Source organism: Montipora foliosa, chromosome 4 (genome assembly GCF_036669935.1).
Source record: "Montipora foliosa isolate CH-2021 chromosome 4, ASM3666993v2, whole genome shotgun sequence".
NCBI classification, from domain to species: domain Eukaryota; kingdom Metazoa; phylum Cnidaria; class Anthozoa; order Scleractinia; family Acroporidae; genus Montipora; species Montipora foliosa.
Window position 1 is genome coordinate 42729234 of NC_090872.1, and position 27500 is coordinate 42756733.

At 41.0% G+C, this 27500-nt stretch overlaps 1 protein-coding gene across 2 annotated transcripts in view; it reads left to right on the plus strand.

Moving 5' to 3' along the window:
- LOC138000825 (phosphopentomutase-like) overlaps window positions 1-27500 on the plus strand; it is a 146837-nt gene that overhangs the window by 42130 nt on the left and 77207 nt on the right. For both annotated transcript variants that reach the window (XM_068847487.1, XM_068847488.1), the window contains exons 7-9: window positions 6929-6952; window positions 13165-13328; window positions 26596-26719. In XM_068847487.1, coding sequence (XP_068703588.1) covers window positions 6929-6952; window positions 13165-13328; window positions 26596-26719 — 312 coding nt within the window. The remainder of the gene's footprint in view (window positions 1-6928; window positions 6953-13164; window positions 13329-26595; window positions 26720-27500) is intronic.

Genomic DNA, 27500 nt, shown 5'->3' on the forward strand with positions numbered 1-27500 from the left:
TTTTTCTCCTCTCGGGATACCACAGCAGCTGTAAGATTATGGTGCTTTCCACGAGTCTCATGTGTTACACCTGCCATGTCTTTGGCTTGATTTGCTAATCTTGCCAACTCTGGTGCAATGAGGAAAAACTTCGCACGTGCACTTGGGTTAAGGGTTATGCCAACCAAGCCTCCAGTTACTTTCGTAGACCGGTTTAAGTGTTCCAAGGCATTGTCAGGACCAATCGCATTGTCAGAACGGTACGCAAGGATTTTTATTCACTACCCAGTTCCCATCCTTGAATTCTGCGTACATCTCAGGGTCTGTGTTTGACAGTGCTTTCATCTCGGCTAGGTAGAGGGGAACCATTCGCGCATAATTCAAACGGTCATGGGCAAAGAAATACTTGGTAAATATCTCGAGAGCTTCGAGGTGAGGTTCCCAGTTAGCAGTACGGACTGCTCTGATAAACATTAGCATTTTCAACACCATGCCCATGTACTGTCGTAGTATCACAATTTCTCATGCCGTAGTTCTTTGAACGGCAGTAAACTTGTTCCCAAAATGAAATCTTGATTTTATCATGAAAAGTGTTTGCACTCACATTAACGACCCATTACCTTAATTCAGGATTCTCGTCATCTTTGTCACACTTTTGGTAGATCGCCATAGCTGTGCCGTGCAATGTGCGTCGCCCGTCATAGGTATCTTCGGCAAAGTCAACATTATCAATGGCAAAGGAAACGTGTCTGCCTTCCACGATGTTTGCTGGTAAAAACAGTCCATTGTTTTGTTCCATGCGTTTCAGCACACTGGCTTCTATCTGAGACTCGACTCTAAGAAGTCTGTTGTATTCTACCGACATTCCGAAACCATGCAGCATGTTAACTAACCCTTTACTTCGTATTGATTGGCGGATTGCGAGACCCACTGCCAGCTGCTGCGGCATTTCACGGCTTTTCTTGATCACATCGCATTTTTTATTCCCGATTTGGCGTTTGGTCAAGCACATTGAAACAGTACTCTGGACTAAGCTCATAACACGTTTGTGGACCTCTTGGCATTTCTCCTCTGCACTGAGTGTTGTATTTGGACCATTAATTACCCATCTAAAAAAGCAATACAACTCTTCTGGAAAATTGTCTTTTGAAAGACTTTCCAAAGACCCATCAAACATCCACTTTCTGCAGTTATTGATAGCCTTCCTCAAAAGTAGTGCAGCATCGTATGAGGTCTTAATATCATCTCCGATATCTCTGGTTTCCTCGGTAAGCTGTACGGCAAAATCTCTTGTTTCTTTAATGATTACCATCTCTGATTCATTGACTCCCTTTGGCTTGTGAAACTCGATACCAGGAATTTCGTCCTGTAACAGCTGCTTTATTACTTTACGGCTACACGTCTTATCTGCTACACCGTTTTCTTTTGCAATACTGTTAAATGCGGTGTCCAGTTCTGACATATGAAGAACAATTCCATTCCTTAACATGATTTCCGTTGTTGTTAAAAACTCAATTTTAGCTGCTATCTCACCTGCCAAAACGGAACTCGATGAACGTGATGCCAGAGGCTTGCGGAGTACATTTGAGACATTTTTAGTGCAGCAATTTTTGTGATACTTTATATCAATTGCATGAGCATCGCTTGCATTGATTGCAGTTGAGAATTTGACATGGAGCTTGTCATTTCTACTCAGCTCAATAGCTTCACGTAGTGACGCTCCCGCATTCATGGTTCTCACTTCCCTCAGCTTTTCCCGATTACAACCTTCACCATTACAGAAGAAACACACTGCTTTGTTGTAAGGGGTTGTCTTTGATCGAGTGAGTTGGCTGATAGGTTCTGCTTCTTGCAAATTTCTGGTCTTTCGTCTTGACTCATTTGGTGCAGACAGTACTCTCTCATATCTTTCTTTTGCCCTCTTTAGCATTCCAGAGTGTGTAGCATCTTGCTGGCTCTTTCTGTGCCATGTCCCTTGTTTAACCTCAAGCTCCTTAACTGAAAACACTTTCAGAGAAGACCAAATCTCCGAAAATCTTGACTCACCATAAGACGCTCTTTCTTTAACAGCAGCCACTAATTTGTCATTAGAAGTAGGATTTTCCCCTAAATCTTCATCCTTAACACATTGACAAACTAAACAAAGTTTAAAATTGATATCAACGTTTTGTTTAGCCATTAAAGACGCTACATTATGATTGAACTACATAGTCTGTAAGTAAAGATGGCGGACCTTTATTTTAGTGAAAGTTACTGCTGACCACACATACTGCATGATTTTCCCAGGCTCTCCCTGGCAATGCTTTCAAGTGATAAATACCAACTATGTAGTTGAGAAACTATTGTTAGCAAACAAAGCAATTTATATTTTGGCATTAGGAAATCTTCAGCTATCATTCTAGGAAATATTTGCATTCTTAATTATGATAAGGAATACAGAAAGAAACGTTTCTATGGTTACTCGTCACGTGACTCCTCATACCACAAAGAGAACACGAAGAAGTGTCTAATACATCAATAAATATCATCATAGTGAGTTTGGTGTGATTTCATTCACATGGTTGAAAGATAAAAGGACTTAACTTTCGTAGCCTCGTTTCCGTAGTGACAAATTTAAGCTGTTTTTAAAACCCCTTATAATTCACCTCGGTGCAAGTTACAAAAGTGCCACCAAATATTTTTGCATTATTTAGGGTCCAATTAAGATATTTAGACTAGTGGCTTGCTTGCTTCACAAAATTCCCACGGGACTTTTTTTAATGACATATGCTCCCGGACTAAACCCTACATCTGCTTGTGCTTAATACACTCTGTTTCTTTGTGGAACCACCATGAGGTACGCATCTTTGCTCTTTGGATTTTGCCAGTACAACCGCCTTCAATTTCAAGCGATGGCTCAAGGTAAATTCCATTTGCAAATTTACCTATTCCTCCCAGTCTTTACCGTAATTTTGCAGAGCTTTACACTCCTGACCAAAGAAAGAGCTGTGAAAATCTTTCCAATAACTGGGGTAAGGTGGGCCTCTTTGAAGTTTAGTAGCAACATTTTGAAGTCCAAACATAAACAGGACATTGATCTGGTTTTCTTCATCCGCCATCTTTAGTTTATTTCGTAGCCATGCCTGAGCTAAGGGACCGCTCCTTTCACATTCCCAGTGTGTTCTCAGACTCTCCGGTGTTCTAGCCTCCCCAATTCTCACAGAAATATCAAAAGCTACACTTGAATGAGCAGCTGATTTTGTAAAGCACCTAGAAAGCCAGGAGGGCATTCTCTGTCAAGTAAGTTGATTTGTGCGGATTGTACCAGCTGTTTTGTCTAAAGAGAGAGTTTTTTCTCATTAGGCTTCAAGAGATGGATTCTGACTAAATTTAGACCACTCTATTGGTGGTTTAGGACTGAACAATAGATTCACAAGATCGTGTGAAAAGCCTGAGTGCTCATTTCAGTGATTAGGCATAAGCATTCTTTTTAGCTTTCATTTGTACGGTTCGGTTACATTTCAATAGCTATCATTCTTTCCTTGTTTAATTATTTCTATAGTTCCTGAAAGATATCACAAATACTCTCTGTGATAAAAGTATTGAACAACCTAAGACAATAACCCCCCCAAGACAATATTAAAGAGCAAGTGCTGCTTTCTCCTGGACCAGTGATAAGCTTATGCTCCTTCAAGCACGCAAAAAAATCAGCCAAATGCATAGCAGAACCCGAGTATTACGAAGTCACAGAATCTCTTCAAAAAGATGGCTTCAGGCAGATATCAGGCAGACAGAATCCCTAGGGTTCACGTAGAATGCAAGGTTTTTGTCAAAAGCAAACCCGAACCCTGGCCCGAAAATACAAATGTAACAAATCCGGATTTTGACAATGCCATTTCCAAGCCGATGCTCAGTGACATTTCTGCTCCAATGTGCACGTTATTTACAAAGCAACAATTGTATCTAATCTCAAAGTAACTACTTGTGTATTACTGCTTTTACTCTTCGAGTACTTTGTCAATTCCCTTTTTGGACAACTGCTACTTAATTCGTTGACAGAACTGTGTTTTTAGTTTATAACCTTACAAATGATTTTTTTCTCCGCAAATGTTCATGTTTTAACAATTTCTTCCTACTTACTAGTCAGTGGTATGATATTTAATGTACAGCTCTGAAATTGTAGTTAAATGTCTCATTCTCAATCGTAAGAGTCCTTTTAGGAGACTAAAATTTTCACACTGTACTACCATATTATTTCATATATGCTCATTCTCTTATTGAAGATTACAGTAACAAAAACAAAAAACGAACGTGTATTCTTCGTTCTTGAAGCAAACAAGCTGAATTCAACAATGGCAGGGCGAGGGGGTGGGGTGGGCATAGTTACATATTTCGTCCATGGGTGTGTGGGACTGCGGGAGTAACAGTTAAATACAGCCATAGCTCTTAATAGTTCTCCACTGCAGGAGCACTTGTTGTATACCCCTATATCGTTCAATACTCCTTGATTGTGGGAGTGCAGTGCTGTGGGAGCACTAGTTCTTTACTCCCATTTCGCTCAATAGTCCTGGAGTGCAGGAGCACTAGTTCCATACTTCCATATCGTTCACTTGTCCTCAACTTTGGGAGTGTGGGTCCAACCGATCACTGCTTCAAAAAAGTGAGGGGGTATTGTAAAATTGCTCCACCAGTCCTCTTTTTGGTATTTGTTGCATGCTTGCTGGTCTAAAGTACATTCTCACTCACCCACTCACTCACTCTTGCCCGTTATGCCGACTGGCATGTAGGGCAGCAACAAAGGTACGCCACTCCTGTCTGTTCTGGGCCAGCTTTTGAATGATCCCCAGGTGTGATGGAGGGTCTTGAGTTTGCCTTCTACAGTTCAATGCCAGGTATTCCCCTCTGGTGTCCAGTGGAGGGTTGTGTGGGAGGTGTCGCCTTGCTCTCTTCTCACCACATTTCTGATCCATCTCCATTGCCTTTGCATGATGATGGTGTCCATGCTGTCTTGGTTACAGCGAGCGAGAAGATGTTGGTTGGAGATGGTCTCGGGCCAGAATATTTGGAGGATTCTTCTAAGGTTCTTGGTGGAAGGTGGACAGTTTGTTGAAGTCCCTTTCAGTCATCCTCCAGCATTCTGAGCTGTACAGTGGAGTGGAAAGTACGCAGCTCTGGTACAGTCTCAGCTTGGTCTTGGTCTTGATGATGTCCATGACTTTCTTCTTCAGGGCTCTCCTGCTCTCTATGGCTTGCCAGGTATCTGCTGTGATCCACTCCTTCCTCTTCTTCTGTCGGCATCCCAGGCAGGCTTCGCTGGTCTTTGTATAGGCTATTTTGATCTGCTCCCACATGGTGTTGATGTCGCATGTGCCAGGCAGTGAATGTCTTTCAGCATCTGCCAGTGCTTGAAACTTGTTTTTCAGTTTTTACATCAAACTGCTGTCTTGCCTTGCCAGGTCCATTTCTTGTCAGCTTCAATTTCAGGGTTGGCATGGCAGGAGGGTGGTCACTGCCGACATCAGCTCCTCTTCTGACTCTGACACCCTGCAGTGATCCTCTCAATGTCCCGTTGATAATCAGGTGGTCAATCTGGTTATTGTCTCTTCAATTAGGGGAACACCAGGTGAGCTTGTGAATTTCTTGGTGTGGGAGGATGACCAGATTGTATGTCGTGCAGAATTCAGGTGGCCTCTCTCCATTGTTGTTCATGCTACCACAACCTTCCTTTTCCATAGCTCTATGGTGATTTGTCGGTCGGCTTGCAACTGATCGTAAAATGCATCCTTGCTCTCTTCCTCACTGTCGTTGGTCAGTGCATAGCATTGGTTGATGGTGATGTTGATGTGCTTCCCCTTCATTCTGATCCTCACCAGCCTGCTGTTGATCGGCTTCTATTCCATCAGGCACTTCCCCATTCGTTTCCTCAGGGTGACGGCGACTCCCTGGTGGTGTTGGTCATCGTCTCTACCACTGTATAACACTGTCTCTCCTGTGTTGGTTTTATACCTGCCTATCTCCTATAAGGGTACACATGCGGCTATCCTAACTTACTGAGGAAGCAATATTATTGTATCTCTCGGATAGTATGTGCACTGTGATTAGTTAAATTAACAGGCTGTATTCTACACTGGGCACTGTACCGCCCACTAAATTTGAAATAAAAGTCGTTCTTTAGCAAGTTTTTCATTTTGTTTCTGTTACTAACATAAACTTGTAAAACTGTTTGAATCTTGCAAGCAACCATTTCAAACAGCCAAGAAGATTTGGCAGTTGAACCTTCTGCTTGGCTTCAACGAGTTTCCTTTCCCCTGCAGTTGATTGCCACAGAGACATAATGAACACCTTACTAACCACGTTTTCTCAGTCCAAACTGTAAACTAACAGATCCTTTTTTTTTCCGTTGATGAATGGGAAAAAGCTTGGTCTGTAATTTTACATTATTATATCTCTCAGATAGTACGTGCGCTGTAATTGGCTAAATTAGCGGGCCGTATTCTACAGTATGGCCTGCTGTACAGCCCGCTAAATTTAAAATTTCGACAAAACATCATGTAGGGAGTTTTTCATGTCATTTCTGTTGCATAAACTTGTACTGAAAACTGTTTGAATCTTGCAAGCAACTATTTCAAACTTAATGGCCAAGAAGATTTAGTTTTTGGGATTTTGGCACGGCATTCTTTGTGGCAGTTGAACCTTCCGCTTCACTTTGACTAGTTTCCTTGCCCACACGCCGGTTAACCTCAGAAATATAATAAATATCTTACTAACCTCGTTTTCTCGGTCCGTACTGTAAGTTACGGATCCTTGTTTTTTCCCGTTGATTTATGGCCCAAGCGCGATAAATCAACGGGAAAAAACTTGGTCCGTAACTTACAGTACGGACCGAGAAAACGAGGTTAGTAAGAGGTATATACTCACCTCGAACTCAGTTAGTAAGAGGTATTTATTTTCTTTTATGATTGATTTTCAGGTTTACTTAGACAATGGAGCACAGGTATTTATTGATACTTTCATTTCCAGATTGCTGTTTCTGCAGTCACGCTCGTTAAATAAGGACCATAAGATTGTACTTTATTTAAATTATTTTGATGTTCATAGAATTCATTGATCTCAGTTTCCAGTTTGAAAGTTACATTCTCAAGTTCCTTTAATTTGCTGCTAAACATATTCTTTCCTAATCTCTGCTAGCTCCTCCTTTGGTGTAATCCAACTCTCTATTTCCATGAGTCTGTGACAGTGCAATTTGTTCTTAAACAAATTGTTGGACATGTTGGTTCGAATATCATCCAGTGTACTGTTGATGTCACGTAGGATCTTTTGACAGGTCATCTTCACCAGTAGTGGCCACGTCCGCTTCAGCTGTGGTGATAACATTTAGTGTCTGTTAAATCCAACTCAGCAGAATATGAAGGCCCTTTTATGGACCCATTCATAAGACCTTACATTGTATTGAACATTACTGGGGATGGATTCTAGTGCTACACTCCATAATTCATGTTGCCTTTGTGCATGTGCACCCTCTGGATTTAAGTAGCAAAAAATTGGGAAGAAGGCTGCTCCATCTATGAAAATTGACACTGCTGAAGTCAACACCTCAAAGCCTGTACACAAATGGCAACACTTTTAGTGTCATGTAACATGCAATCAGCCAAGAAATAAAAACAAGAAACATTAACCCATTGATTCCGGAAACAACCACCCCTAATGCTCAGTGAGCGAATGGAAAAGGAAAAAAGCCCATTTCAGAGTCAACTGTCAAAAGCTAGCAAATAGGAATCATGCTAAAATTAATAATTCATAGACATACAAGCTCGTGATGTGAGAGATTATTAGGAAACTTTGTCAGTTTAAGGTAAAAAAGAGTGTTATTGATGTAGTTTATTCCACTTTATAAAGATACTCATCCACTTGAAATAACTCATCCGCAAAAATAACAAACGGTTTAGTGTCCAAGAAAGAATTTGTGGGGTAACTTCTGGTATACTGTTTTGTCGTTTTTGTTCTCTCTCTATCTTCTTTTGTTTTTGCTCTTCTGTCATAGGTTGTCCAGGCATCATGCAACCTTATCAGATTCACAATTATAAATCTTATAAAGATATGGCAAAAAATGCAATACAGAGCAAAAAGCAGCTGTAAACAAATTAAAAATAAATACTCAGCTTTCAGTTTATATTCCTCCAATGCTTGACTTGAAGAACTGCATAGCCACCAGGGTGGTCCTGACCACAGCTATACATGTCAAACCTGGATTGAGACCAGTCAAAAGTACAGGAAGAAAATATTTTTCAAACCGTTTTCCACCTGAACACATGGTTCATGGTTTTGGTTGACATGGTATGGCTGTGTAGATGCGTTGAGCCACAGAAATCTTGCAAGAAGCCTTGTTTCTGTCACAAAACGTTAACCTGGTTTGAGCCTGCAATCCAGTCGAAAACGAGTATAAGGTCAGCAGTCAACTTTTAAAAAGCAGCTTACCTCGATCAGCTAACTTGAGCTGGTGATATGGTCATGTGATACTGGTCAGTGGATACCTTGTTTTGACAGGTGTCAATTGACATGGATGTCCAATATCAGAGAACACCGCGGCAAAACGTTTGCGCATGCGTGATCTTCCACATTTCCGGTTTGATTCACTGGCGAAAATGTCTCCGCATGAGTCGCGCAATATGGCTGCCGTTTGAGAATCGGTACCTTGTTGGTTTACGTTCTTTTTAGAGCGATCAAGGCTAGTTTGAACGCCAGTTTCAAATGGAATGTATTCTTTGAGAACGTCTATGTTGTGTAAAACGTTTGCAAGTCCAATCCAACTAGTATCCTCGGAAAAATTGCTCCTGGAAAATTTTATTTCGTGGGAAAAGAGCTGCGAAACAGGTAAGTTTTTTACGCAATTTTTAATGTAGAAAGTTAGTTGCCATCGGGTACAAAAAGTTACTGTAATGTGCAGAAAGAAGGATTCCCAAGGTTTCCGTTCATGTGTGAATTGGCTTTTGGCAGGGAAATGGCAATATTGTGCAACGTGAAGGTTATTTTTTTCTGCGTTACTCCTTACGATCGGCACCTCTACATAACATGAATGATCAATGATTTGATCAGATGTGAATTTGATTTTGAGTGTGACTATGTCATTGGGAACGTAACCCTAACATCAAATATTTTAAATAGCTGCTTTTAAGGTTATTATATTCTCTTTTCTTGTTAATATATCTTTAAGTTATTATACTTCTTAGCAGTCACAACCCCGGGGTCACAACTCACCGATCCATGTCGACGTCAATTTCATTATTTTGTCCGTTAAAATAGTTACCAAGTTATGGACTTGCACTTAATTTGTGTTTAAGGCACGTTTTTGACCCTGCCATAATCCATGTTTTAGTTAAAATAATGTTTGGAAGAACTGAAGTGAGGGTACATTACTAGAGCTATATATAGATATCTATAGATTCAGATTCGTGACTCTTTGCGTGTAACAAATCATTTTTTTTATTATTGTTTTGTGGAAGCATTAATGATGTACTTTGGTTTTAGGGGACTGTCATGTGTTGTCGGATCAAGTTAATCTGTTTTGAGTCATGTGATGGTTGACAGTGGTTCCTGAAATGAAGAATTACATTATTGCCATGGACGTTTTTGGTTACACCCCACATGTTGTTCTTTTCTTAGATGACAAAAATTATTAATATATTACGTGATTTGGAGCTGCAGCTAGAAACAGTGACAATCCCATGCATAAGGTCTCATTGGGTTTGATAGCAGTAAAATATTTTAGAAAAAAGTTTAAAGCTTTTATCATAACTTCTCGTCTTGGGTCCTGCTGGACTTCAAATAATTTTATGCTCTACCATTTTGAGCAAAGGACTTGTCAATCAACCTGTTATAATATTTACAATATGATCTTTGGATAGTAATTAATTTCTACTTCATATCCTATGTGTCTTACATAGTTAGTTTTAAGTTTTTATTTCCTGTAGTGCATCTTGATTATAGTTTAGCACACAACCCCACAAGCATGTATTATTTCTTTAACATTGGTTGTGTTTAAATAAAGGATATTGTTGTCTTGTCAGCCTCAGTTGTATTTGCATTAGATTGTGAATGTTATGTTTAAAGGCAAACCATTAAAAAGTGTACAAAATTTAAAGGAGCCCAAGAAAAATATTCAAACTATTCATGGATTTGAAGTTCTGGAAGCAGGCAAACCTTGAGGAGTTCATGTGACCATATTTGGAATACACAGCATTTCTGTTTGGGACTGTTCAAGTCCACAAGATTCCTTTTCTTTACATTGAGAAGTACTGTAAGAGCTGTCAGGTTACTCAGATGGAAATTTGACAGACCTCAGCTGTACAGCTCATTAGTGCTATTATTACTTTGATTTTCTTATTCTTTAGTTGAACCAAATAACCTCCACCATTACTATAACTGCTCAAAAGTATCAAAGTTGAAGCTGGTGGCTCAAGGAGTAAACTGTGCAAAAAAGTTAGGTTAAAAAGACTATAATGGTATTTAAATATTATTTTAGAACAATGTTGCTTTTATCATTAAATCAATGGAAACCCAAACATAAGGATGCAATTTGCTCAGGAGGGGTCTTCCCTATGAAAATGACAGGGTACTTGGAAATTTTTTTAAAACAACCCTTGAAGGTAACAGAGTCTTGTTTAGTGGACGTAGCCGAACGAAATCTTAACCCCTACAAAGGAACCAGTTCTAAAGTGACAAATGACTGGCATTTTATAATTCAGAAGTAAAAGTTATTTGCTGGCGTACCAAATTCTGCTATGTACAGTTCCAGATATTGATCATAGCATTGCAAGCACTACAAATCCACAAATTTTGCCCCAAAAAGGTACAACAAAAACTCCTGTCATTTTTGTAAAGGAGTCCCCTTGGGGCAGTTTGTTTACTTCACCAGTGACCACTTACTGTATTCAACTTAATTTATTCATCCTTGGGAATGGTAGGAAAGATTAGTATTATTAAAAGCAATGGCTAAAAATTCAGCACACTTGTTATATCTAAAATATTATTATTAGTTAAAGTATTTTGTCCATATGGAAAGGTAACAGGAATTATTTATGTAAAGTCATATCCAGAAAAATGCATTGTGGGATTATGCCCCTTTCAAATGTAGGTTAGTATGCTCTTGTTCAACGTGCTTGAAGAATTATTACTACAGAAATATGAAGTTATGAGTTTTTTTAAAAGTTAAATCTGATGGAAGGGCGGATTAAAAATTTATTGAAGCAGCTGAGATGCTACCCGAGTCCACAAAGAGAGGTTCAATAATTTATTGTACTGGAAGTATTTATTAGGCCAAGTTGCAATTTCTGAAAAGTTTTGTAGGATGGTACTGAATCCGCTTCAACAAGTTTTCTTATCTTTCAAGATACATTATTTGATATCCTCCTTTTATATCCTCCTGCTGTTTTTTTATCTTCCAGCAATTAAAAATAATAATTCCTTTTTATTGCTGGAAGATAAAATCAATAATTATTCTTGGTTGATTGTCCTTGTTGTTGTCACATTAACCCACTACAATGTGATGAAAGTGTGTTACTAGCTGTAGTAATTTTTTTTTACAGTAAAATCCTCCCTGCTAGTAGAAATTTAAGTCTTTGGAACAGCAATTGGAAATGGTTGTGAACTTTTTGGAGACCTTCACCACTGTGTGTTGCCGCTTTCAAGTTCTTGTGTAGTCTTAAAATTGGTGAGCGAGTAAATTGCAAGATCTAAAAAAATGATAAAAAACAGACATATTAGTGATGAGTTTCTTTGTATCCAGAGACTGAAAATTGGATGTCCAAAAAGCATCTCCCCCCACTAAATGAAAAATGGAGTAGGTTCATTTTTAGTGAAATTTTTCAAAACGTCGGTGTTATAGGATTCCTGGACACCCCTCTACCTGAATCCTCAATGTGGAGACAACATTGGAGTACTACTGAATTTCAATAGCCACTTGTGAAAATGGCATTAATTTTTGACAAAATTTTTGACAAAATTATTGGTACAATTTTATGGGTTTGGTCTTAAAAAAAAATTAGTTTGTCAAGTGGCATAAAGTGCTTGTTTTGCAGTCTATAAAGTTATTATTTTTCCTTAAATTCGTTTGGCAATTAATTTTTCCAAATAATATTTCCCAGCTTCCGTAACTTCCTTTTTTCTTTCCAAAATATACCAATTTTAGACTGAACCGCCTGAGGTAGCATTTTCCTAACTGCACCCCAACAATGAATTTTAGTGAAGTAATTGTCCGCACTGTACTGTATTCAAGAAGAGTAAAATAAAAATGTGAGGTACATTAAATGCAAATGACACTCCAAAATAGTACGAGATAATTTTATACGTACCTTTTGAAGAAAGAACCGAGCACCTGTTGTTGCTCCTCCGTATTTCGTCCCAATGGACACGGCAAACTGTTGATTGAACCCACTTGGAGTTCGGCAGCTCTGGCTAAATCTTCTGACAAAAAATATTTTTGCCGGCACATTTACGGCTGCTTTTGTTGGCTTTCCTACACTTGTTTGCGGGTGAGCCGCACAACCAAACCAACGCAACAAGGAGAACTACGAAAAAAAAATTGCTCCTGTCGAGCGCGAACGCGCCCGAAATTCTCTCATATTTCGTTGCTGGTGCAAACACCAAACCCCTTGGTGCAAGCGCTTGAAACTTAAATGAAAAATAAACTTTTCAACGAGACAAACCTTTCTCCCACTTTCTTATGCTAACTCTTACTTTTTGTTTTCAAACTTCGCGGTAGGGGATTTCATCTCAGTTTACATTGGATTTAAATACGTAACCGGAAATGCGTATTGACCGGAAGCTCAAATTTGAACTCATGCGCAGTACGTTTTGCCGCAGTGTTATATCAGAGGTATGCTTGCTGTAAACTAGCTGGAGGATATGGCAACCATGTTGGGCACAAGTACTCTAAACTTGAACATGTGATACTGGTCACATTGGCATACATGAAGGGGCGGACATACACATGGACGGTCACTGAAGGCATAGCTAAAACCAAAATTCTTGCATTGATGGGTTACCATATTTTCTTAACTATGGTGCTCTGTGCCTTTGGTGCACAGAGCTCTGCTTTTATTGTTTTCTTTATGAGCCAGTTGGTTACTGGAAAGAGCTCTATGTTGTATTATTTATATATGTCATGTACTGCTAACTTAAATAAATTTGTATATTGTTGTTTGCATACAGATCAAGTCACCTCATGACAAGGGGATTTCACAGTGCATAAAGGAGAACAAAATTCCATGGCCAAACTCCTGGATACTGGATGTTTCTGACCCGCTGGTGAAAGATCCTTTTGAGAGAATATGTTCTCTGTACTTTGAAGACATCAAACAGTATTCCTTCTACAGGTTGTTAGTGAGGACATTAAATATTATTAGGGTACTAATATTAATTTTCTTGTTGTTGCTTTTTGCACTTTTTATAGGGACTGAAAGAAACCATTACAGTAACTGTAAGGGTGTCTGTTATCTGATTAGATATCATCATAGCACATATATGTACGTATCTTAGGCCTGGTTTCTTGGGAGACCAGCTTCTGCATTGTTACTTGTGGTTGAGAGGTCAGTCAATGTTGGAAAACTTGTACAAGTCCAAATTGTTGTTTCAGTGCGCCACAAAACTGTTTTCTAGCATCTGGATAAGTGACTCTTAGTTCGTGGGTTGTTCCTGTAGTGTTTCAAATAACTTCCGTAATTCCTAACAGCTAACTTTCAGAAACAATTCAAACTTATCAATGAGGCTCACTAATAGTTTGGGAGCATCTGTAATTCCATAGGAATTTTTTGAAGAAAGCAAAAGGGCCCAAAGGAGCATGCCAAATGTTGCTGGCAATTTTGTAACTTGCACCGACGGCTTTTATGGGGGGTTAAAAGTGTGACCCTCAGAGTCCTACGTGAAAACGAGGCTTGACCCTCAACTGCCTTGTAACCATAGTCAGTGGTGGCGAATCTTCGACAAAAATTCTCATTCTTTACATTGGGGTGTGTCTGACACGTACATTGTAACAGTAATAGAAGGGATCACGTGACCATTTGCGTATCAGTCCTAGAATGTGGTACCTTAATGCGATTCATCACTTGAGTACCATGGCTGTTGATCATGGGCATTGAAGTGGGATGGTTCTTATCACTTTCTAGTTTGCACCTAGATGCTAGCCTTCAGAATGCCAATAAATTGAAAGGCTGCGATTCTGCACACCCTGCAGATCGTCAGTTAGGTATTTGGGAATACCACCCCAGACCGGAGATGCATACTCTAAGACTGTCAGAACACAATGACTAGGAAGAAGAAGCATTGTAGAAAGGTACGTCTCAACCCTATTGTTCGTGCTCTTCGACTTGCAAAACCACAGTGCTTCCTGAATTCCATGCATAGAGTGGAGCTGATATAACAGGACGCTTTGCACTTCTCTCTTGCGCCTATAACCCACACTTCAAATATACATTCATTTCATTGATCGAGTCCTTCATGGGAACAAATGAGCCCAACAAATTGACCTGCTCCCCACTGGTTCCTAGACCAGGGAGAAGCAATTGAAGATCTTTTGGCTGAAACGAAAAATCCCCCATGCACATCTGAAAAAGAACAGTGTAAGGAGTCTAGCTGCATTTGAAAACATAAAAGCCAACGTACAAAAAGAGATAAGAATAATGAAAGACAACTAGTGGAATAAGAAAGCAGAAGAAATTGAAACGTTTGGAGAGTGCAACAACTCACAGGGACTGTATACTCCATACTTAAAACTGTGTATGGCCCCAAAACGAACACTGTTGCCCCGGTTAAGAATGCAGATGGAAATCAGCTATTTACAGACAAAAAAGAAATAGCAGATAGATGGTAAGAGCATTTTCACCAACTGCTGAATCGACAAAGCAACATAGAAAAGGAGTCAAGTGACCACCTAACTGTTCAAGAAACAATTATGCATTTGAATGATCCAAACACCACAGACGACCTAAGAGAACCTGTAAAAGCTGCCAACATTGGTAAAGCGTCTGGTCAGGATGGTATACCAGCTAAGGTCTTAAAACATGCTGGTGATGGTCTAGTACAATAATTGCTTTCTATGTACAATGGTTAGAAGAAAAATGGCGACTGAAGTAAGTGTTGTCTATCTCATGATATCGCTATATTTAGGAGCTTTGCTTGAAACAGTTGCAAGGCTCAAAATTAGCACTCGCAAACTCGCGAAATGCGAGTGGTTTTTTGAAGTTGCGAGTCAAGAAAATATCCTCTAGCAAACATTTGTGAGTACCAGTATTTCTCCAGTAGAATTATGGGGGGAAACAAATACGCTGTTGGAGAATTTTGTGGTGAAAAAACTACGAAAACATTGAATATTACGAGAAAGGATTCAGGTTTCAGGGCAGTCAATGATCAGTAGTTTTATGTAGAACCTAGCTGCGTGTTCCTGTTCTACGTGGGTGAGCACAGAGATTGATTTCGTGACCTTAATCTTTGTGAGGTTTTCAGCTTTTGTTTGAAGATATGCCTAAAATAACCGCTTTTTTTAAGAGGCCCTCAACATCGATGACACACACGGCCGACAATGACATGAAGGAACCAGATCAGCTTATATTCCATGAGTTTCTTTAGAATTCCTTTGCCTTTGGCCCTGTCTTCAGCTTTGTTTGACTTATCTTCAATGTAGCTCTGAAGGTGGATGAAAATGAGCTTCCAGTTAGCTATTAACTTGGTTGCAGATTGTAACTTGTGATCCACCAACCAAGTCCCGTTTGCTTTTTCAGGCTTATAAAACTGCTCTTCCATGATCTCTGCAACCTCTGCAACTTCTTTGTTTCGTTTTGCAGAACCCTTGTAAAAATAGTAAATATGAGTGAGCGTTTCAGTAACATTGTCCATGAATGTTCCTTTGAAACAATCTTTAACTGCAAGTTCAAGTTTGTGTGCAAGACACCAAACACTTAATATCCAGTTGGCCTGACCTTCCACCTTCAATATTTCAATCACGCCTCTTTCTTGCTCTCATCACACTTGCGCCATCCGAACCAAAAACCAATCATTTTCGCCTTGCCAAGAAACCAAAGTCAGCAAATGCTCCGTTGATAGCTGCCAAAATACCATCGGACTTAGTGTTTGCAGGTTCAACCAGTTTAAGGTACTTACCATTACCAGCTCCTTTTCAATTTCTGACCTGTCCATGGACCTGTCACAGTAGACACCAAAGTAGTCTGATTTATGCAAATGATTCTGTAAATCGTCCTGATAGACTCCTGCTATATGAGAAATAAATTCTTTGGCAGCTTCATCATTGTGATAAGTACCCCAAAGACCAACCCCATTAAGTGTTTGCAGGTCTAACAAATCGGGAAAATCAGTAAATGGCCTTTCTTTCCAAGCAAGATAGAAAGCTGTTTGAAACAGTTTGTCCATTTTTTGCAGGGTTTTCTCATCCATTTTCTGCAGTCCTCTCTCAATAGGGGATTGTTTCTTTCGCTGTTTCTTGTCCGCTGCAAACTTGGCATCCACTGCTGACTTGTGTAATAGACTGCTTTTGGAACTTGGCAGATTCCTTTTTAACATTTCTACTTCCAGTGACAAACTGATAGAAATTAAATAAAACTTATCAGATTTGACGTATCAGATGAGTGTGCAAACAGCTTTCAAAGTGTTGATTATCCCAAATAGACTCACTGGTCAAAACAGCTTTCATTTGGAAAATAAAAATGATGATTTTGGAGTCGTAACAAATGCACTATTTAAGAATGACACGACAAATATTGTAATCACCTGCCTAAGAAGAGCAGCCATGAGACTAATCAAAGTTCAATCATCCGCAGCAATCAATCTGATTTTAGCTCCTGCATCTACTGCTGCCCTTCTTCTCTCAATGGTTCTGCCCTGTACTCTCGTCTCTGCTAACTCCTCCTTGTTCCCTTCATGTCGGCTTCGTATTTCGAGGGGGCATATCAACTGGAGTGGCCGCTGGATTTGATTCCCCTTGTGAAGTAAACCAACTCCTCTTACGACTCTGTCTCTGCCTCTGATGTGTCTAAGGACACGACCTTTCTTCCATTCTCCTCTGTTCTTCTGATCACCAGTACGATCTCTCCGATTTCTGGGTAATCACACTCACCTCTCTTGATTCGGTGACTTTCCATGAGGCCATGGACATACTCCTTCTTCCACCTCTGCCACACATGTTGCCTTTTCTCATTCAATTGCGCATGTAACTTGGTGACTTCATCTCCGTCCAACTCTATGTCTTCTATGGTATACGCCTCTTGTCCCCACATGATAGTTGGGCGTCAGCACTTGTTCCCCTCCTGCTTCGCTTTCCATATATGTCAGGGGACGGTTGTTGAGGTGTCGCTCAATATCCATCACTACGGCTTCAACTTGCGCGTACTCTAGGTGTGTTCTCCCCATTGTATTGTACAAAGTTCTCTTCACCTCTTTGATTAGCCTTTTGTATAGTCCTCCCCACCACGGTGATCTTGATAAGTTGAACTGCCACATTATCTGCTGTTGCGCTAAAAAGTCTTGCAGCGCTTCACTCTTGTGTATCTTCCTGATCCAGGTGGCTGTGGTTTTGAAGACGGATGCGTTGTCCGACACGATGCGTTTTGGTCTGGTACGGCATGTGATGAAACCGTTGAGCTTTCTCTGGAATTCCTCTGCTGTTTGTGACTTAGTCATCTCTAAGTGCACTGCTCGTGATGTTGCACATGTGAATATCAAGATGTGACACTTGCCCTGCTCTTTGTTGGAAATCTTGTAACTGAGGGGTCCTGCCAAGTCGATCCCTGTGGTCTCAAATGGTCTTCCACATTCTGTCCGGAATGGTGGTAGTGAGGCTGTTTCTGTTGGCCCGTATGGTCGTGTGCTAAACACCTTGCACAAGTAGCAGTTATTGATTATCTTCTTCACATTTGATCTCAATTGAGGTATCCACCACTCCTCTCTCACTGGGGCCATGGTGCTTGCGACTCCTAGGTGCTTTATGTCTTCGTGGATATGACGTATGAGCTTGTCTGCAAATACTCCCCCCTCAACGTACGTCGGCTGGTAACCAGGGATCCTCCCCTTGCATTGGAAAATACCAGTGTCTCCTTCTGTTACTAACTTCCAGCTGGGGCTCTCGATATCTGGTTCCACTCCTGCCTGCTCCTTCCTTATCCATTGGTCTCTTGCGTAACTCAACTCCTTGGTCGTTAACGGCCCCGTTCTCTTCTTCGTTTTGTGTTTCTTGGTGAGTGAGCTATGTTTGAACCATAGTGCCCATGCAGTCACTCAGAAGGTTCTCCAGAGTTTGCTTCTAGCAAGCAGTGCGTCCCACTCATCAGGCTCCTTCTTGGCTGAAGAAAGCGTTTCTTCCCTTTCTGGCCTGTGTTCCTCGCTAATGCTTTAGTTTTTTCTAATTGCGGTTGTTTTGGCCACTCCTCCTCCTTTAGCAACCATTCCGGCCCCTCAAACCACTGTCCTCTCTGCATCTTCTCTAGTGAGGCGCCACGGCTTCCTAAATCTGCCAGGTACCTGTCAGTTGGGCAATATCTCCACTCGATTCCCGTCTCTTGGGTGATCTCAGCAATTTTCCTTACTTGATTGGATACGAATGTTTTCCATGCTCTTCCAGGGTTGCAGATCCAGAACAGTGCAACCATGCTGTCCATCCACACGTTCACTGAAGTAATAGGCCACCGCTTCAGCGCTGTCAGCAAGTTTTTCACCATGTTTGCGGCCGCCCACCAGTTCCAGCCTTGAAATCAATGTGTTACGTTTTGAAATCCTTGACTTTCACGTTAGCAACCCCTTCACAAAACCTGTTGAGTGCTCCACTACAGCAATGGCCACCGTTGAACATGCTATGTTGCTGGCATCCGCGGAAATGTGGAGTCGTACAGCCTTTATCTTGTTGATATCTCTGGCTACACTCCTGGGCACTTTGATGTTCCTCAGCTGACTACTCCACTTGAACCAATCTCGTGAATTGACACAGTTCACTTCAGTGTTCCAGCCAATCTTTTCATCGCATGACTCTCTGTAAATTCTCTTTCCCTCCACCATGGTCGGTGAAATTATGCCGAGTGGATCATATATACTTAAGAGTTGACTGAGTATGGATCGTTTCGTTGGTGTTCGTTCACCCTGCATCTGTGCTTGGATCTCTAGCGCATCCTCCCTCTTGTCCCACGCGAGTCCAAGCAACTTGCTTGGGTTGTCCTCATCATCTAATTCTGGGATGTTGGACTCCCACTTGTGTACTGGGAACCTGCCACCTTCAAGAATCTTAGTTGCTTCCTGTTTGAACTCCTTTAGTTCCTCCACGCTGTTACCAGTTTTCATGAGATTGTCCACATAAGTGTTTTCTTTTAGCGCTTGGACAGTATCTTGTAACTCTGGTGGTTGCTTATTGAAATGATACTGGAGGGTAGGCCCGAACATGAAGGGACTAGCTTCTGCTCCAAAGGGCACTCTTGCGAAACGCAAATGTTCCTCTTTGCCATTTATGTTGAACAAGAAGCAAAACGCATCTCTGTCCTCATCTTTGATTGTAAGTTGTAGGAATGCCTTTTGAAGGTCCGCCAGCAGTATGTCGGTTGACATTCGCGCTCTAATCATGATGTTCCACAACAGCGGTTATAGAGGTGGGCCGTTGTGCATGCACTCATTCACACTGTTGGCAAGTGGATGGGGCTTCACGCTAGCGTCGAACACCATTCTCACCTTGGTTGAAGTAGTGCTCTCTTTCACCACTGGCTTGTGGGGCATGTAAAATACACGTTCACCAGTTGGCTGCTCTGGTACTTTCTCGATGATGCCCTGTTCGATCTGCTCGTGGACTATGTTGTCATACTCAATTTTCAGCTTCTCGTTTCTCCTCAGTTTTCGCTCGACATTGTGAAGGCATCTCCTGCTGGGCTCCTCATTTGTATTTGAGATCTTGGCGGCTGGAATCCATGGCACGCGCACCTCGTATCTGCCATCACTTCTCTTCGATATGCTCTCTTGAAATTCCTTGTAGACGTCTAGCTGATTGCCTTCCCCTCTGTCCTCTACTCCCAAAACGTCGAGCGAGTATAGTCTCTCATACTCGTCAGTCTCTCTCACTTACATGCATTTGCTGTCTGCATATTCTTTACCACCATGAACAATCCAACCGAATGTGGTTCCCTCAACGATTGGATCCTCCGGTTGGCCTTTGTACACATGTTCCGTCCTGATCTTGCAGTAGGTAGCATCCCGAGTATTACATGGATTGGATACTTTTCGCTTGCAGTTCTGTAAAACATCTTTCCCTGTACATGTTGAAATTTCTCCTTCAGTTTTGTCAGCGTGGGCCTCTTGATAGTTGTGAAATCTGCAAGTTTGCTTCCAGTAATCTCTATTTTCTCTGTTGCCTTACTGTCAATTGAGTTGATTATCACGTCATAGACTGGCATGGACTGTTTCTTTGTCCCGTTGACCGTTACAATGTAGCGCGTCTCGTGACGTATTGGATTTAGCTTCAACTTTTTAGCTGCTTCCTTGGAGATAAAGTTCCTCCCCGACCCCGTGTCTTGATACGCCCAAAACGTAGTCCCCCGGATTTTCAGCGGTACTATGGCGGGTAGGGATTTTTCCTCGACCGAAGGCGTGTATCCACTTAGAGTGGCATTGGGATCTTGCGTGTCGCTCCCCTTAGACCTATCACATAAGCTGGTGTGGTGTTTGCTCTTACACTTATAGCACCCCCTGCTACGACATTCTTTCCCAGTGTGTCCTGAGCGGGCGCAATTGTAACATAGCCGTTTTGCTGTAAAGAATTCCCTCTGTTTCGCGATTGTGTTGTATGTTGGGCACGAATCTCCCCAGTGTTTTTGGTCACAGAACAGGCAGTGGGGCTCTTTCTGGCTAAAGTAATGGCGTTCCTTTCTCTTTGTCTCCGTTTGATCTTTATAATTGTCTTCGGCCTTGTTGCGCTTGAGCCATAGAATCGATCAACTTTTCCATGTTCCAATCTTCCCACCCCTCGTCTGTTCTCACTAGATCGGGCTTCACTTGGGGGAGCTTATTTAAGGTTGACAGTACAAAACCTTTGAGCATCTCTCCCTCCCCCAAAGTTTGTAACGCGTCATAATTCTTGCTCAACTTCTCATAAATTTCACGCACCCTTTTGTAATCTGATCCTCTGGTCACTGGCAAGTTAATTATCTCTTCCATGTGTGCAGTGATAACAGTTTTACTCTGTCCAAACTCAGTTTTCAACCTTTCCCATGCGGTTTTGTACCCCAGCGCACCCGGCTTTAAAGCTGCTATTACTAATCTACTTCTCACCTAAGGGGCCACCAGCTCCAAAAGATATCCGTATTTCTCTTCGTCGGGTAATGGCTTATCGTGTATTTGTGATGTAAACATGTTTTGAAACCTGATCCAGTCAACTGGAGTGGCATTGAAAGGGGTTATCTTGAGCTCTGGCAGCTTCGCACGGGCGGCCTTCGCAGCTTTTTCCATTTCGATTTTCTTTTCCGCAATTTCCAATTCCACTCTCATCTTTTCTTCCCAAAGTTCCTTCTCTTGTTGCTGAATCTCGCGTCTAAATTGCTCCTCCTGCTCGAATTTGGCTCTGAGTTTCTCCTCCTCGGCCTTTTGACTTTTACTTCGCTCACTTTCCTCCAAGACCTTGCTCAGCTTGGTTTTCATTTGCGCGTATGTGGCCTTCAGGTCCTTTTTCCACTGTCTCACGGCTCTCTGCGTCAATATTCCGCGGTCGATTTTTAGTTCTTGAAGTGTTGACATAAGGTCGTTTAGGCGGTCTTGAATTTCATCTGTTCGCTTGCACGTAATCGCAACTTTCTAACAGCTCATCGCCTTCCTCTAAGTAGAACTTAAGTTTGTCAATCTCTTTCTTGATTTTCTTCTAGATATATTGTTCTTGTTCTGAAATGTTCGTCTCCTCTTGGTCGGATTTCTCTTTGTCTGAGTCTCCCATGTTTGTAGGAGGCCTTGTGTTGAAAATTTCACTCCTTTTCTCCCGGCGTATCCTGGTCCCGGCACCACTTATGTCCCGAAGTTGTACGGCACACAAAAGCACTCACGATGTACAGACAATTCCCGAATTTAATAACGAAAATGAAACAAAAGATACAAAATAACTGGTCTCACGATCCTCGTGTTGTTTGCGTTGCCTCCTCAAAAACCTTCCTATTTCACAATACTTCTCTGTCTCCTATTTCACTTGTCAATCATCTGAATACTAAATGTGACATCCGGTTGTAACGCTAGGCAGTCACAATAGTTCCGGTCACAAAAACAAGCCATGCGAGTAATTTTTCCCGGTTTTCCATACGAAGATGCGCTCGACTTAGCAGGGCTTGTCCCACTGTATGTTCGTAGTATAAATTCGTGCAAGTCATTTGTCATTAAGGCTAAAGAAGTTCTCAGAGTTCTTTATTCTCCCACTGTCGTGGAGCATGATAATAATCTCCGTTCAGGGAACAAAACTGTTTACCCAACTTTAGGCCGCACAGCTCGTCTTAATAACTTTGTTACTGTTAAATACCAATGCTAGATATGTTTGCTGTCTCTGACCTTTCCTGTAATTCAGGTTTATACCTGCTATTGGATACATTAAACGATTGATTGATTGATTGATTGATCGATTGATTGATTGATTGATTGAACATCCAGCTAATTTGAGCATAGGTTCTACATAAACCCGCTGACCAGTGACTGCCCTGAAACCTGAATCCTTGCTTGTAATATTCAATGTTTTCGTAGTTTTTTCACCACAAAATTCTCCAACAGCGTATTTTTTCCCCCGTAAGTGTACTGGAGAAATACTGGTACTCACAAATGTTTGTTAGAGGATATTTTCTACACTCGCAACTTCAAAAAACCACTCGCATTTCGCGAGTTTGCGAGTGCTAATTTTGAGCCCTGCAACTGTTTCAAGCAAAGCTCCTAAATATAGCGATAGCAAGAGATAGTATACCCTGATGGTTCCAACGCTTACTTCAGTCGCAATTTTTCTTCTAACCATTGTACATAGAAAGCAATTATTGTACTAGACCATCACCAGCATGTTTTAAGACCTTAGCTGGTATACCATCCTGACCATGCGCTTTACCAATGTTGGCAGCTTTTACAGGTTCTCTTAGGTCGTCTGTGGTGTTTGGATCATTCAAATGCATAATTGTTTCTTGTACAGTTAGGTGGTCATTTGACTCCCTTTCTATGTTGCTTTGTCGATTCAGCAGTTGGTGAAAATACTCTTATCATCTGTCTGCTATTTCGTTCATGTCTGTAAATAGCTTACTTCTATCTGCATTCTTAACCGGGGCAACAGTGTTCGTTTTGGCGACATACACAGTTTTAAGTATGGAGTATACACTCCCTTTGAGTTGCTGCACTCTCCAAACGTTTCAGTTTCTTCTGCTTTCTTATTCCATTAGTTGTCTTTCATTGTTCTTATCTCTTTTGTACGTTGGCTTTTATGTTTTCAAATGCAGCTTGACTCCTTACACTGTTCTTTTTCAGATGTGCATGGGGCATTTTTCGTTTCAGCCAAAAGATCTTCAATTGCTTCTCCCTGGTCTAGGAACCAGTTGGGAGCAGGTCAATTTGTTGGGCTCATTTGTTCCCGTGGCGACCAGAAGCTTGGGTCTACCGATGTATTGAAGAGGCACATGAAGGTTGGTCAGGTAGATGTCAATGCATGGGAGAGGACGGCAATGGATAGGAAAGTCTGATGTTGTATAGTCCAATGTTCTAAGCAAGCAGTGGAAGAGTAGCACTTGAAGGAATACAACAAGGTACATGAGCGAGGACACAGTAAACCTACAACAAATGAACTTTCCATTTAGTGCACTAGGTGCAACCGCTTGTGTAGATCCAAGGCTGGACTAACTGCACACTCAAGAACATGCAATGCCCAACATCGGCAGTGATTATTCTCGGCTCAGTCAACATCGAAATCCATGGACTGCCAAAGGGGTAAAGCATTGCATCAGCAATTGCTCAATTGTCCAGATAAGTGGAAGATCATTTCTCTCTTTCGGAAGCTATTGTGTTGAAAAGCATTCCCAGAAGCTCACAAGGATAGTGTTAACCGCAGGATCTGGTTAAAATTATGCAACCCACAGCAAAGACCACTGCCGGAATTAAGAAATTAGTCTGCCTGCTGTATTAGCCTAAGATATTAAAGACCAATGCAATATCCCAGTAATAGATGTCAATATCGCGAAGCGGGACTTAAAGGTACCGATCTCTACAGCTGCAATGATGCTGAAGGTTATGTTGTAATGGACACAAGATCAGATTTCTTACTGTTATGTTACAGAGCTGTCTAAGTTACACTCCAACAGAAAGTAGGAGTGATATTGGGACAATCTGTTGCCATAAACAACAGTTTCAAGGCATTATATGATCCCGCCTCGATTTCACATTAGGGTGGCCACATGATCCATTCAGTTACTGTTACATGTCAGATTCACTCCAATTAAAAGTATAAGAATTTTTGGGGACGATTCACCACCATTGTCGATGGTTACAAAACATTTGAAGGGTCACGGTTTAACCTCCCATAAAAGCCGTTGGTGCAACTACAAAATTGTCGACAACATTTGCCATGTTCATTTGGGTTCAGCGACATATGCTCCCTGACTATAACATCCATCTTGTTGCTCCCTCAAACAGATCCCACCTTTCTCAAGTTGACCTGGATGTCCTTGTAGACTCTCACTCAGACACTTGTGTGCACTGTGGTTTTGCCTTCTTGTGGATTGTTTCCTTCTTGCAAGACTTTGTCTGTCACTGTGTTCCATCCTTGTTGCCAATAGACCAATTTCGATATATTAAAATTCAGTCCAAAACAAAAGGCATCATCTCGAGGCCTTGGGGAATAAACTCATACAATGAATGATTTGCCAGTCCCCAGGCCACTTTGTTTTCCTCTAGATTTGCAAAGACTTCTGGGATTGCCAGGGGGCAAAGAAACCAGTCGACTCCACTAGAAATATAACTCGTTCGAGTTCAGTTAAGAAGTAGTCATGGGTGTGCCGTGTACGTATGCAACAATGACCGTCAATATTCAGAGCGACAGCTCAAACTAGTAATGGCTTGTGGTTTTACTCTCCTCGATCCAACAAAACTTAATACTTGAAATGGCAGCTTGAGAGAAACAGCTTCAAAGAACAAACTCCAAGGTAACCTAGAGCACTAAAGTTTGCTGTAATCATTTCGCCGTTGGATACTGTTGAGATACATATACTTGCGAAAAGCCTATTTTGTACGTGAAAGGTCAAGTTATCCGGATGAGGGCAACAATGGGAAATTGTATGCTTCGGTGCCGGTTAAAGCAAAGCCTGGAAAGAGTGTCAACACTGGATAATGTTTAATGCATACAGAAAACCGATTCAAATCAACCCGCTGCATGCTTGCAGTGATACAGCAGACTCTTCGTGAAAAAACAAAAACCACCTCTTCTGGAATTCAACCAGCAGATATATCTGACTTCAAACCATCAGCTATTTGCGATCAAGAACATACCTGTAAAGACTTATTCTGAAAATGTGACAACCATGAAAACGGAAATGAAACCATCTTTAACTGAAACTACCAAAAAGCGAATGTCGTCACATACAGTTTTTGAAACGAAAATCAAAACTGATCAGAAGCTATTCCCTTGTTCAAACTGATCTAATGCTAATGACACGGAACACACCACTGAAAATCAGATTAAGATCAGTTGTCAATGTGAAATCATCCTTGACTAAAAGTGGAAAACTTAACTCGGAATTGCATGAGGACGGAGCTCTTTCTCCAGATAGCTATCACGGCATTGCCTCACTGAAGGCTCCGAATCTGGCTTTGAACTTTGGTTTCGTTTTCCTTTCTTGTCATTGTTTTCTCTAGCCTTCATATTATTGCCCTCGTCTGGATAACCTTTCATATACAAAATGGGCTTCTTGCAAGTATCACAACGGCATCCACTGGCAAAATAATTAGAGTAAACCTTAGTGTTCTTGTTGGCCTTGAAGAGTAAAATCTCAAGACAGTAGTAGCTTGATCTGTTGCTCTGAATATTGATGGTCATCGTCGCATCCATACACTCACTGCACAGCGATCATCGCCACCAACTAGGACTACTTCTTAAACTCAAACGATTTGTAGTTCTTGAAATCCTACAAATACCTCTTATTGAACGTTTCTAATCTCCCAATTTTAACTTGAGCTTAAATCCTACAAATACTTCTTATTGAATGTTCCTAATAGTGGTATATTTAATCTATCAACAGCCCAGTCTTATACCTATCTGTTGTTCTGAGCTCTCACGTATTACACTGAAAGTACATTTAACCTTACCTATATCGTCTCAGTGATCTTAGCGTGAATGATAGAGGCCTTTATATACAGGCTACAAAACTACACTACCTGCACAGCTTTGCAAAGATCAGGGGAAAGAGCAAAACAGCCTTTGAAGTCAGGGATCAAATTTAAGATCCCTATACATGTACAGTACCTCTGAAAGCCATGCTCAGCATCCAAGCTAAAGCAGGCCTGATTTTGGTTTTGCTTGACATAAATTAACTAAATTTGCCAGTATTATAATCCCAAGAAACCTGCCTGCAAAGTGAGAGTTAATATACAGTACATCCTCTTTCCCTCTTTCAGAGAAGAAAATGCCAAAACAAGATTAAAGTATGTCTTTACTCCAATGCATGGTGTTGGACAGAGATTTGTAGAGTTGGCATTTGAGGCATTCAATTTGCCACCATTTGTTTCTGTCACTGAACAGGTAATAATTTTATTATACATGTAACTGGAATTTTTTAATATTCCTTTTCCAAATGGTCTGGGTAGCACAAGTGTTACTAATAATTTTTTAATAACAAATGATGTGCTGTAAAATGAACAAATGATGCGCTGTAAATCGACTTATAAAATGGTAAGATGAAGGTTATATTCAAGTAGTGTTTTGATTTTTCACCACATTACTTCATTGCTACATGTATTATTATAATAATATCGGCCACTGACTTTGTATGCATTCAAATTCTGCTAATCACTTTTAAGGCTTTGCATGGACAGATTCTTTGTTACATGATCTTGAATTTAAAGCGTGGTACCTACCATAGTTGACATACATACCATAGGGTTTGAGCCAGGCCATGCCATTGTGCCAGTCCCACACTGACATTGAAATTGTCCCTTAAAAAAAACGGCCAAGGGGACAGTTTGTCCCCTTCAAAAGGTGGGGCAAAACATGAGAAGAGATACAGTTCAGTACAAAAATTACAAGCTGAAACACAACCGTGGGAGGAACATTTAATTCACTTTTCAGTCATGCTTTGCTGAGCATGTTCGTCTGATGCTCAACCAAGCGTGATGCGTCTGGGAATTAAAATGTCACAGCGAAAACGTATTTCTACAGCTTCTTTGCTTCAAATGGAATCTAGATTGAATCAGAGAAAAAAATGCACGGAAAAGAACAGTGTATTAATGCAGATGAGGGTCAAAGGAAACCAACAAAATCATGATCTCTCCAGAAAGCTTGGTTGCGAGATCACGCGTGGTTG